This window comes from Electrona antarctica, assembly GCF_951216825.1.
Source record: "Electrona antarctica genome assembly, chromosome: 9".
Lineage (NCBI taxonomy): Eukaryota > Metazoa > Chordata > Actinopteri > Myctophiformes > Myctophidae > Electrona > Electrona antarctica.
The window spans coordinates 45,528,884-45,540,398 of NC_136790.1; the positions used below are offsets into that span (position 1 = coordinate 45,528,884).

Here is an 11,515-nt window from a genome sequence, read left to right on the forward strand (position 1 = left end):
TGTTTGTACTTAAATACTCAAGTATTTTCAATTCTTCTCCACTACATTTGAAAACTTGAAATGGGACATCTCTGCAAATGAGTATGAGTTTACTTTTGGTCATACTAACATTTTGAATTACGGACTTTTAACTTGTAACAGAGTAGTTCTACATTGTAGTATTGATACTTTTTACTTAAGTAAAAAAACCTTTTGAGTACTTTTTCCCCACCACTGATGAAAACTGTGGGTGTTGGCTTTGCGGAGCATGTGACATGATGACCTCTCCTCAGGTCCTCAATGGTCCCGTTGGGTAATGCGATAATTGTCCTGAGTGAACTGGTGAATTATACTGCAGGGTCCAAACGGCAATATTGACCACGGATCATCATCCACGGCCAGACGCAGCCAGCCAGCAGCGACATTGAGGAAGTTCAGGTTATCACTCACAAGGAGAAAGGCAGTGATTGGAAGAGCAAGATGTTTTGTGTGTGTGTGTGTGTGTGTGTGTGTGTGTGTGTGTGAGAGAGAGACATGTGTGTCAGTGTGTGTGTTTGTGTTTGTGTGAGCACTTCTACACAGTCGCGTCATGAAGATGCCAAATGCCGCTCGCAGCAGGAGTCACTTCCTGGTTTTTAGACAGCTGGTGGATTGAAATGAAGCTCCACCCACGCTGCAACTAACAGCATCGGCCAGAAAACCGGAAACGCTTTGCAGACGCTGCTAGTTGCAGCATGGGTGGAGCTTCTTTTCAATCCACCAGCTGTCTAAAAACCAGGAGGAGAATCTTCGTGACGCGACTGTGTGGATGCAGTGTCTGTGTGTGTGTGTGTGTGTGTGTGTGTGTGTTGGCTGGTGCCCTCTAGAGGTAGTCCAGCTCCAGTGCATGGCTCAGAGCCTCCAGGTCAGCCCGACATGACACCCTCCAGAATGGCATGTTTTTCTGAAAAGAAAAAAAAAAGAAAAAAATCACCAAAACCGTTCTAATGTGAAACACTCTGAATCATTGTCTGAGGAGGAGGGCAAACATAGAACTGGGCTGGCAACCTTCGGTGATGCTCTGCAGATGCATGTTTCTGCCTGTGGTTAGAGGATGGGTGGGGGGATGGGGGGGATTGGGGAAAATGGGCCTAAATCCATGCGGGTAACGTGGTGGCGTGTAAACATGCAACAAGCGTGATGGAAACAAGAAATACTGTCGGTCACGGCTTTCAGCATAAGTCAGCCCCAATCTATAATGCCTGATCATAGCTGTCTGGGACGGTGACGTCTTTTAGTAAAGAGAATCGTCCAGAAAGAACCGTTTTTTTTGTAATGCGTATAAAAATAGAACCGATTTGGTTCCTTTTTTTGTATCCTCTCAGTGTTAAATTGACATTTGAGAATTGTATTGTAGGCCACTGGTTCTCAAACACATTTGTATGGGTCCCTTCCCTTCATTGTTTGTTTCCAGTACATTTGGTTCATATTATTTCAAAAATTAAAATTAAAAGATTTAAATAAAAACATGAATTAAAAACACTATTCAAAGTTTTGTTCAGTACTGTAATTGCATGAAGATAATCAAAGGAAAAATCTAAGAAATTCCATAAATTAGAAAACAAATAGTAGAAGAAGTAGAAGTAGTGAAAATAGCAGATCTATAAGCTTACAACGCAGCGCGAAGCGCCGCATTGTGAGCTTGTAGATCTGCTATTTTCACTAGTTTGGGTCCCCCGGGGCAAACGTCCAATTTCTCTTTTGGGTCAAAAGGTTTAGGAACCACTGGTGTATATATAGCTACTGGATATCAGTCAGAGGACGCTACAGTAGCATAAGGGTAACCGATTAGCTCGAGGTCTGTCTTTCAACATCTCAGGATTCCTGAGGGGGAAGATGTGGACAGATTTGTCTCTCTCTATATACCTTCTTGGCCACGGACTCCTCCTCCACTCCGTCTCCCACGACCACATACACGGCCCTCCGACCGAACCTCTGCGACACGCGCTCGAAGCAGCTCTCTTTCCCTTTAGGAGACAAGACAAAACGGGGGGCGAAAACGAAAATAATTTAAAAACAAGCAATTGAAGGGGTGGAGAGAATTACGGGGAGGAAATTGAATTGAGTCTACTTTCTCTAACTGCCCCCCCCCCCCCCCCCCCTCTCTAGCCTGGCATGACACAAGACTTGTATCACTGTGTAGATATTAGTCTGGAACTTTGGTGTGGAAGATTTACTTCCAAGGGGATGTAAATACAAACAGATTCAAAATCCGTCACAGCAAAAAAAAAAGTGAAAAGAGGGCTCTGGTTCATCAGTCACCCACAACTCTGGGGTGAGCGGAATGTAATTCTAAAAACTGAGGAGTGCCAGACCAAATCTCCTCAGGGATTAATTTTTTCTCCTGTAGCAGATTTGTCTGGGTTTCCAGGCTACACCCCCCCCCCCCCCCCCCTCCCCCCCCTCTCTCTCTAATAGGCTCAGGAGCTGTGTTGGCAGTTCTCACCCGTCTTGGTGGCGCTGTAGATGTTCTCTATGGGGAAGGCGGCGCCCAGTCCGTACAGCAGCACCTTGGAGAGAGCCGGTATGAGCTGCGTGGTGGTCACCAACACGTTGACACAGTTGGGCCTAGACACGGAGGGACAGGAGGCACAGCTTCAACTACAAGTTCATTACCACACGGCACAAGATAGAACTCCAGTAACTCTTTATTACTATTATTATTTTATTTTTAATAATTCAAATGTTTATTTCTTTTTGTGGTACAGAATATAAGTTTGGTACAATGCAGCAATATTATTACAAAATTCCAGAACAGCCAGTCCAAGGAACAAAACAACAGTTAAAAAGAAGGGAAAAAAAACAAAAAACAAAGGAAGGAATCCTTGTTCATTCATTTAAGGTTCATATAGATCAAAAATCCGTCCGATGTCTCCCAGGACCTTCTAGCTGTGAGGCGACAGCACTACCGACTGTGCCACCATGCCCCCAATCCCACCCATTTCTCAAAGAATTCAAGTACCCTACACCAGAAAGGGTACATTATGCGACACTCAAATCATATGCATATATGTGCCAATTTCTTCTTTGCAATTCCAACATGTATTAGCATCCGCTATTCCCATTTTAAGTAATCTAGTCGGTGTCAAATAATATCTATGAATTATCTTATACTGAATAAAGTTCCCTCTTGCTTCGCTGAACCCACTTCTTACATTTGCTATAATTCTCTTCCAATGATCATTTTCAATATCAACCCCCAAATCATTCTGCCAAGTCAATTTGAGACTGTCGCATGTACAGTACCTTCCAGCAGTTCTTTTGACATTTTGTAAAAAAAAAACAGATGTAGTACGAGCTTCATGTGGTCATTTTAGATATTCAACGGGTGCATTTTCAACAGGATCAAATGTACTACCCAGACAGTGTCTCATCTGCTGTCGGGAGGAAACCAAAATGTTCAGGAAATGAAGAAATATAACATTTTCAGGACATTTTTGAAAAATTTAAAACAAAGCAATACTGCCTCATCACAGTTGGTGTTGTGACTTTATATATTGTTAATTACTTGCATGAGAGGTGGTGGAGTTAGTTGCTTTAGTAGACAGTTTGAGGGTCCAGTGGAGTTAAGAGGTTTTGTCCAAAGCGTTTTTTTTTTTACTACTTTCCATTGGTTCAATATTTTCGAAACAACACACAGACGTAAAGGGTGTTCAATAGCACTGATTTATGCACAAAAAAAAAAAAAAAATAATCAAAAATGGAGTTAGGAGGTTTCCTCCCGACAGCAACGAATTATACTTTGTTAATCAAAACAAAATCCCTCCCTGGCTGCACAGTAACCACATCGACATTGTCTCACTCTAAGTCTATCACGCTAGCGTATCATTAAAGTTTTTTTGTCTTTCAGATGTGCAAAAATCAGTTTGGGTTACATATCCAGTACACAGCCGGGGGGGGGTGTTCGACTTGGCAGCATCAAGTCAAGTGGAGCCTTCTGCACGGTAACAGTAACTGACCTTGAGTTGATGAGAGCCAGGGCCTTGAGCGCCTGAGTCAGCCACAAGTCCGTCAGAACCTCCATCTCTCTCCGTAGCTGGAGCCACTCCTCCCGCTTAGGGCTGCCCAGCAAACCTGGAATTGGTGGGGAAAAAAGTACAACTTAACACGGAGCCCCCAGAACCGTAGCCTACGTTTTCCAGGGTTTATATTCTTTAATGTTTTGATCCGATCGCATCGGTAGCTGCCTCTCGTTAGCATAACTCAACTCAACTCAACTTTATTTATATAGCACATTTTACATGACCAGGTCAACCAAGTGCTGTACAGGTTCAAAAGAAGCAACAGTCAAAGTGGGACAGTGGTCGCGGCCATTTTGAAGATGCACGTGCATCCACTTGCAGTACTTAGGGCCACTTCACCCCTTTTGCAACCAGATCTTATTTTAATGATGTGTCATGGACACTGGGCTCACTTACTTCCTGGACTACATGTTGTCTCAGTAAAAGACAGCCCTCCCCCTATCCACAAGGAGGAGCAGTGGACCAAAGCATTATGGGAATTGTAGTCCAGGAGGGAAGTGAGCCCAGTGTCCATGACATCATGGAGCCCATGGACACTTTGAAATACTAATACATAAAAACCCCAGGAAAGTGTTTCTTGCATGTCTCCCAAACAACATTAAAATTAGAGCTGGTTGCAAAATGGGTGTAGTGGCCCTTTAAGCACAGTACATGAGTAAACGCACTCAGTTACCACTGCCAATCACAGTGACATGCACACTTTGACCAATAGCACTTAGAAAACTCACTTAATAACTGCACTGCATGAGACATCGTGAAGCCATGTTTTGACAGAAGAAGAAGCTGACTCCATGTCTCTGGGTGGACAATATTCTCACATTAAGTGTCGTTTGCCAAAAAAGACCTCAAACACATGGTTTTCCAGCAGAGTTAAAACAGCCAGTTGTAATCAGCGGTGCCTGTGCTGGGCTCAGCCCATATAGCTTAGGGCTGTTTGGATCACTAAAGCCTCTACACACACAGTAACCCCTAAGTAAAAATGACGAGCAATGCAGTGCGCCCTGTACTCTTATAGCACTTTTTAGTTTTTCGTGTTTCCCACACTGGGTTGGGGGTCCAATTGTGGGTCACGGACACATTTTTATTATGGGTCCATTTATTTTTATTTTTTCTTATATTTTGTATTTCAAAAACATTTTCGAACTTTTTTTTCCAGTAATTTCATGAAAGAAATCAAAGAAAAATCTAAGAAATTAGAAAACAAATGTTTAAGTAGTAGTGACAATAGCCGATCTGCAAGCGCACAATGCGGCGCGAAGCAGCGCGTTGTGAGCTTGTAGATCTGCTATTTTCACTAGTTTGGGTCCCAGGGAGACATGGAACCAGTGCTCTATACCCTGCTTCGATCTGCACGCTTGCAACGCGTATTGGCAATATTGTCTAAATGACCTACAAGCATAATGATTGGCCAGACTGTTAACGCCAAAACAGCTTTCACCTGGATGCACTTACAGTAGTTGGTCTGTTTTCATGGAACAGATGTTCCAAAGGTTTCACTCGTTGTATTTTGGTGTCCTGATGGGTTTGAGAGTTGTGTAATGTAATGTAAAGTGCTAAATTCCACAAAATAACTAGTAGATTAGTACCAGGTTGCCGTTATGATTCCATGCAGCCGGACATCCAGTCAAAACATTTGAGTTTTGTTGGACTTCAGTTCGTGCTAGTGAGGTGTCCCTCTGAAACCACAGGACTTCAGTTCGTGCTAGTGAGGTGTCCCTCTGAAACCACAGGACTTCAGTTCGTGCTAGTGAGGTGTCCCTCTGAAACCACAGCTAGTGAGGTGTCCCTCTGAAACCACAGCTAGTGAGGTGTCCCTCTGAAACCACAGGACTTCAGTTCGTGCTAGTGAGGTGTCCCTCTGAAACCACAGGACTTCAGTTCGTGCTAGTGAGGTGTCCCTCTGAAACCACAGGACTTCAGTTCGTGCTAGTGAGGTGTCCCTCTGAAACCACAGCGGGGACCTTGCTGCTATATTTGACATCACTTTATACCATTAGAAATGTATAATAATAATAAGTTACACCAGTGGTTCTCAAGGCAACATAACCAAATATATTGTTGCTGTGGGGCAGAAAACTTACTACGTTACTTTGGCACGTCACACTACACAGTGTCAGTGTTACACTAAAGCAGGGGTTCTCAACGTTTTTGGCTGGGGACCCCCGGAAATGCTTTGGCCATGTCTCGTGACCCCCGCCCTGCCCCCCCCCCCCCCACCCCCAATGCAAACTGACTGCAAAAATAACCTGAATAATAGAGAAAATATATCATAAATGAATACTGAAACCAGATATAATCATTAAGGAAAGTATACGCATGCATTATGTGTACTATGTAAACTCTTCATTTCCATTATTCCATTCAGTTGCAAAAAAAAAAAAAAACTAATTGAATTTTTTTTTGGGGACCCCACAAAATAATTTGCCAACCCCCAGAGGGGTCGAGAGGTTGAGAACCCCTGCACTAAAGTACAAAAACAGCAGACCTACAAGCTCAAACATCTGCTATTTTAGAAAACCTGACAGCAACGATATATTAATTTCGGAGGTCGTCTGTTTGAGAACCACCGATGAGCCACACAAACAAAGTTGTCATCATGACGTGAAGTGTAATAATAATCAAGCACCAAACCCACCCCCGATGTTGTTCTTGTAGCTGTTGTAGATCTCCTTTACTCGGCGGTATCGGAAGGCCAGTTTCCTCATCCAGTCCACCCCTCCGTGGACCCCGGAGCCCAGGCACAGGGAGCCGGCCCCGGCCGGGCTCTGGAAGCCGTCTGTCCCAAAGTTATACGTGCTGCAGGACGGAAGAAACGCAACGCAACGGAACAGAGTCAGCATGGGAATCACAACGCAACGGAACAGAGTCAGCATGGGAATCACAACGCAACGGAACAGAGTCAGCATGGGAATCACAACGCAACGGAACAGAGTCAGCATGGGAATCACAACGCAACGGAACAGAGTCAGCATGGGAATCACAACGCAACGGAACAGAGTCAGACTGGGAATCACAACTGGTGGACACTAACTTTGCTTCGCCATAGCGTGTTATGGTTCGTTATGTCATGATGGTAGGCAATGGGGAAGATAATACATTGTGACCTTTATGGTAATAATACTAATAATACTAATATTCCAAAATTACTACTACTACTACTACTAATAATAATACCTCAGATGTATATACCATTTTTTGTTCATTACAGTAGCATTCATTGTGAAAAGAAATCAAGGGAATCAAAGTTCCTGCAATAAAATTCAATAAAAGGGAGAATTCACAGACCTAAGTTAGTATTGGTAACAATCCAGCTCTTTCTCAAATCACTTTGAAACCTTCACTAAAGACGTGCTTCAAAACGGTAGACAGAGAGCCACGATGATGAGCTCTGAAAGCATTCTGGAAATGCTATGATGTATGATCATATAACTATAAAACATGCACGCATGCACGCACGCACACACGCACGCACGCACGCACGCACGCACGCACGCACGCACGCACGCACACACCCACACAAGTGATCCCGCTATAACTCCTACTACTGAACTACTTGTCACGCAGTGACCCAGGAGAAGACGACAGGCCCTCCTATCACTGCATTGCAGTATTGATACTTTTACTTAAGTAAAACAATTGAGTACTTTTTCCACCACTGCCATTACTACAAGCGCGACGTTGCGGCGTGATGATGCGTCGTGAGCTTGTAGATCTGCCATTTTCGGCACACGCCGAGTCACGTCGAGCACACGTCGAAACTACTGTTAATCTGTCAATAAAGGCAAAACATGTCATGAACTGTGTACTTTTATTGTGTAGTTATGTTCCTAGTGTTTTCTGTCTGCTCCATTTGTTGATACCTGCCTTGTCTCACCAGTATGCATTGACAATTGTATTTCACCTGTGTCCTGTTTAGTCTCAGCCAATCGTGTGTTGATTGTAGTTATGTTGCACCTGTGTCTAGTCTATTTAAGCCTTCCAGTGTTCAGTGTTCCCTTGCCAGATTATAGTTCTTGTTACGTTGTGTTCCTGCCTGTGTATGTCCTGTTAGTTGTTAATAAATACTGGACTTTATCTGCCTGCCTGCCTGCCGTGTTCTGCCTTTGGGTCCTCACCTGACACGCACCGTGACAAAAAGCCCCCAAAAGATATCTTAAAATATAAATAAATGGCGGTAGTAGGAGGCTTAATTACCTCAGGTCCTGGCCGTTGTCGTCAGACGCCACGTCATCAATATGAACCTGGTCACATTCCTGGGAAATGAAAATGAAAGAGGATACATTAGACAGAGAGAGAGAGAGAGAGAGAGAGATCCGTTTCAGAGCAATAGGAGCTCTGTACGGGCAGGTCTCTCACTCTTTTAACAGAGCCTCCGGGAACGTAGTGGGACAGGGAGACGGACGGGAGAATAAATATCTATAACGTGAGGCAGTCGGAAGTAAGTTGCCGCGACGTGGGACAGCGCGACGCCAGAGGGGCAGAGAAGGGTACGCCGATCAACCCTTTTCATTTCAAGGACCCCCACCCCCGACGAGCCGAAATCATTTCGGCACTACAGCGGTAAAATAGGAGTATGAATCGGCCCTAACACACAACACACATGATGTGTATCACACAAGTCATCATCCAATCCACGCAACCACCACTGCTCTCAGTCTGCACTTTAATATCAAGTCTGTGGTCTTTCAAATCTGTTATTCTCATTTGGCTCTTTCCTGCCGTCTGCAGTCTACCCACCGACTGACGCTTTGAGCCTTTAGTCGAAATCCTACCAAATCAAAAAATAAGACACTTACCCACGCACACACACACACCACATTGTATGTGTGACACGCACGCACACGCACATGCGCACACACGCACACCCACGCACACAAGTGATCCAGCTATAACTCCTGCTACTGTACTACTTGTCACGCAGTGACCCAGGAGAAGACGACGGGCTCTCCTATCACCTTTCAGCTATAGTCTGAGACGACAGAGTTATAGACGCTACCTCATCAACCCCCCCCCCCCCCCCCCCCCCCCACACACACACATACACACTCACACACATAACCACCACTACTGTTCTCTCTCTCCATCTGCACCATATCAGTGTTGATTTCGTCGACTAATGCTATGACGAAAAATGAACGTCGGCTGCCTTTTTTCACGGACGAATACTAAATGGAAACTATATGAAAACTAGGCTATGATGACTAAACCTAAGACTAAATATATTGACAATTTCATCAACGAATAAAAACTAGACTAAAATGTTAGGAAGGGACTAGTGGACAAGAGATCCAGTATAAGTAATTTTACACTTTGGTTGCATGCTGAAAATAGCAGATATGCAAGCAAAAATATTGTATACGTTTGAAAACTTGAAATGGGACATTCTGCACAATGAGTACTTTTACTTTTTTAAGTACATTTTGAAGCCAATACTTTTGTACTTTTGCTCAAGTACATTAATAATTCCGGACTTTTAGGGGCGACTCACACGGTCGCAACAGATTGATGTATGCTTGTTGTATGAGATGTATAGCTGATGCAAGCTCGCAATGCATTTCCAATGGGAGTCACATGGTTTGACACAACATTTGTGTTGTATGAGGGGGAGGGGGCAGTCGAAACACAGCCGAAAGCCATACAACAGCTTGTAGTCCAAAATGTTATATCAAACCATGTGACTTCCATTGGAAATGCATTGGGGCGGCCATGACACTTACATCTTGCTTACATCTAGCATGCATCAATGTTGTATGCTAGATCGAAAGGTGTGAGGCCTCACTCAGCCTTTACTGCATTGCTGTATGCTTGTTGGATGAATGTTGTGTAGTGTCATGGCCGCCCCAATGCATTTCCAATGGAAGTCACATGGTTTGTAGTCCACATTTTGGACTACAAGCTGTTGTATGGCTTTCGGCTGTGTTTCGACTGCGCCCCTCCCCCTCATACAACACAAATGTTGTGTCAAACCATGTGACTCCCATTGGAAATGCATTGGGGCGGCCATGACACTACACAACATTCATCCAACAAGCATACAGCAATGCAGTAAAGGTCTGAGTGAGGCCTGAGTGAGGCCGTAACGGAGAATTTCTATATTGCAGTATTGATACTTTTACTTAAGTGAAATATTTGAGTACTTTTTTTTCCACCACTGCCACTCACCAGACCCTGCTGGGCTGCAATTATAACACCTGCGGTGCAGCTGTTATAATCAGACCGCGTTAGTAGGGCTGCAGCTATCCATTATTCTTTTCTTAGCTATTATTCTATTGGTGCTTAAAAATTAAAATAGATTATTATTTTTGAGTGGTGCAAACCACTCCAACAACTGGCTTTGTACCCGTGTTTGTTCGTACCAAAAAAACGAGCATGGTTGCTATGGTTAGCAACCAAAAAAAACGAGCATGGTTGCTATGGTTAGTATGTGACGTCACTGACATCACAGATATAAACGTGTAGTTGCACCACTCAGTTCACACGGGTGTGATGTTTTTAATAACGGACTGTCAAAATAGCCCAAAATACCAGATCTGGCTTCAACATGTGCATAATCACTGTATTTTACAGTTGTAACATCAACATGCTAAATGGGATCCCATGGGCACATTTATAGTATATTGCAGTTGTTAAAGGGATAGTTCAGATTTTTTGAACTTAAGTTGTATGAAATACTTTCCATTAATATAGTGGTTGCAACTGTATTAATTGATTGCCCGAGTCCTGTGGTGGGAGTTCTGCTCTGGTTTTGGTCAATATTAAGTAGTTCCGGTCATTTTGTGGGGGGCACTGGGGGCCACGCAGTAAAAGTAAATGAATCCACAAAACGAACGTAATTTGTATTGTTGACCTATTTCTAAAATATTAGCGCGACTTTCGTTCAACTTTGACCCCTCTATCACATGAACTATTTTTTGGGCGTAGTGATATGGACACAAAAAACATAGTTCTGTGTGATAGAGGGGTAAAAGAACGGAAGTTGCACTAATATTTTAGAAATAGGTCAACAATACAAATGACGTTCGTTTTGTGGATTAATTTACTTTTACTGCGTGGCCCCCAGTGCCCCCCACAAAATGACCGGAACTACTTGATATTTCACCAAAACCAGAGCAGAACTCCCACCACGGGACTCGGGCAATCAATTAATACAGTTGCAACCACTATATTAATGGCAAGTATTTCATACAACTTAAGTTAAAAAAATCTGAACTATCCCTTTTAGAGCAACAATATACTCAAGTAAAGTAGGCAAGAAAAAATAAATTGTACTCAAGTACAGTACTTGAGTAAATTCAATTTCCACCGCTGCACAGGACATGGACAAGATAATTGAGCTACAACAAGACTTGACATGAGTTTGTCAGCCCTGCTGTGGCCTAGCGAGATTTACTGAGCCTTGACAACAAAGAGGGGATAAAACGGGAGTTTGTAAATGGCTTTGCTGGCCGCCTTCCCTCTCCAACAGTACACGGCTT

General features: G+C 43.6%; 1 protein-coding gene across 1 annotated transcript in view; it reads right to left on the reverse strand.

Moving 5' to 3' along the window:
- The window catches only part of eya2 (EYA transcriptional coactivator and phosphatase 2), a gene marked incomplete at its 5' end in the record, with an annotated part of 13,097 nt that overhangs the window by 974 nt on the left and 608 nt on the right, over positions 1–11,515 (reverse strand). The window contains 6 exons of the mRNA XM_079510752.1: positions 1–922; positions 1,885–1,985; positions 2,465–2,586; positions 3,978–4,092; positions 6,676–6,836; positions 8,235–8,293. The exon at positions 1–922 is cut by the window's left edge and continues 974 nt beyond it. Coding sequence (XP_079366878.1) covers positions 842–922; positions 1,885–1,985; positions 2,465–2,586; positions 3,978–4,092; positions 6,676–6,836; positions 8,235–8,293 — 639 coding nt within the window. The 3' untranslated portion in view covers positions 1–841. The remainder of the gene's footprint in view (positions 923–1,884; positions 1,986–2,464; positions 2,587–3,977; positions 4,093–6,675; positions 6,837–8,234; positions 8,294–11,515) is intronic.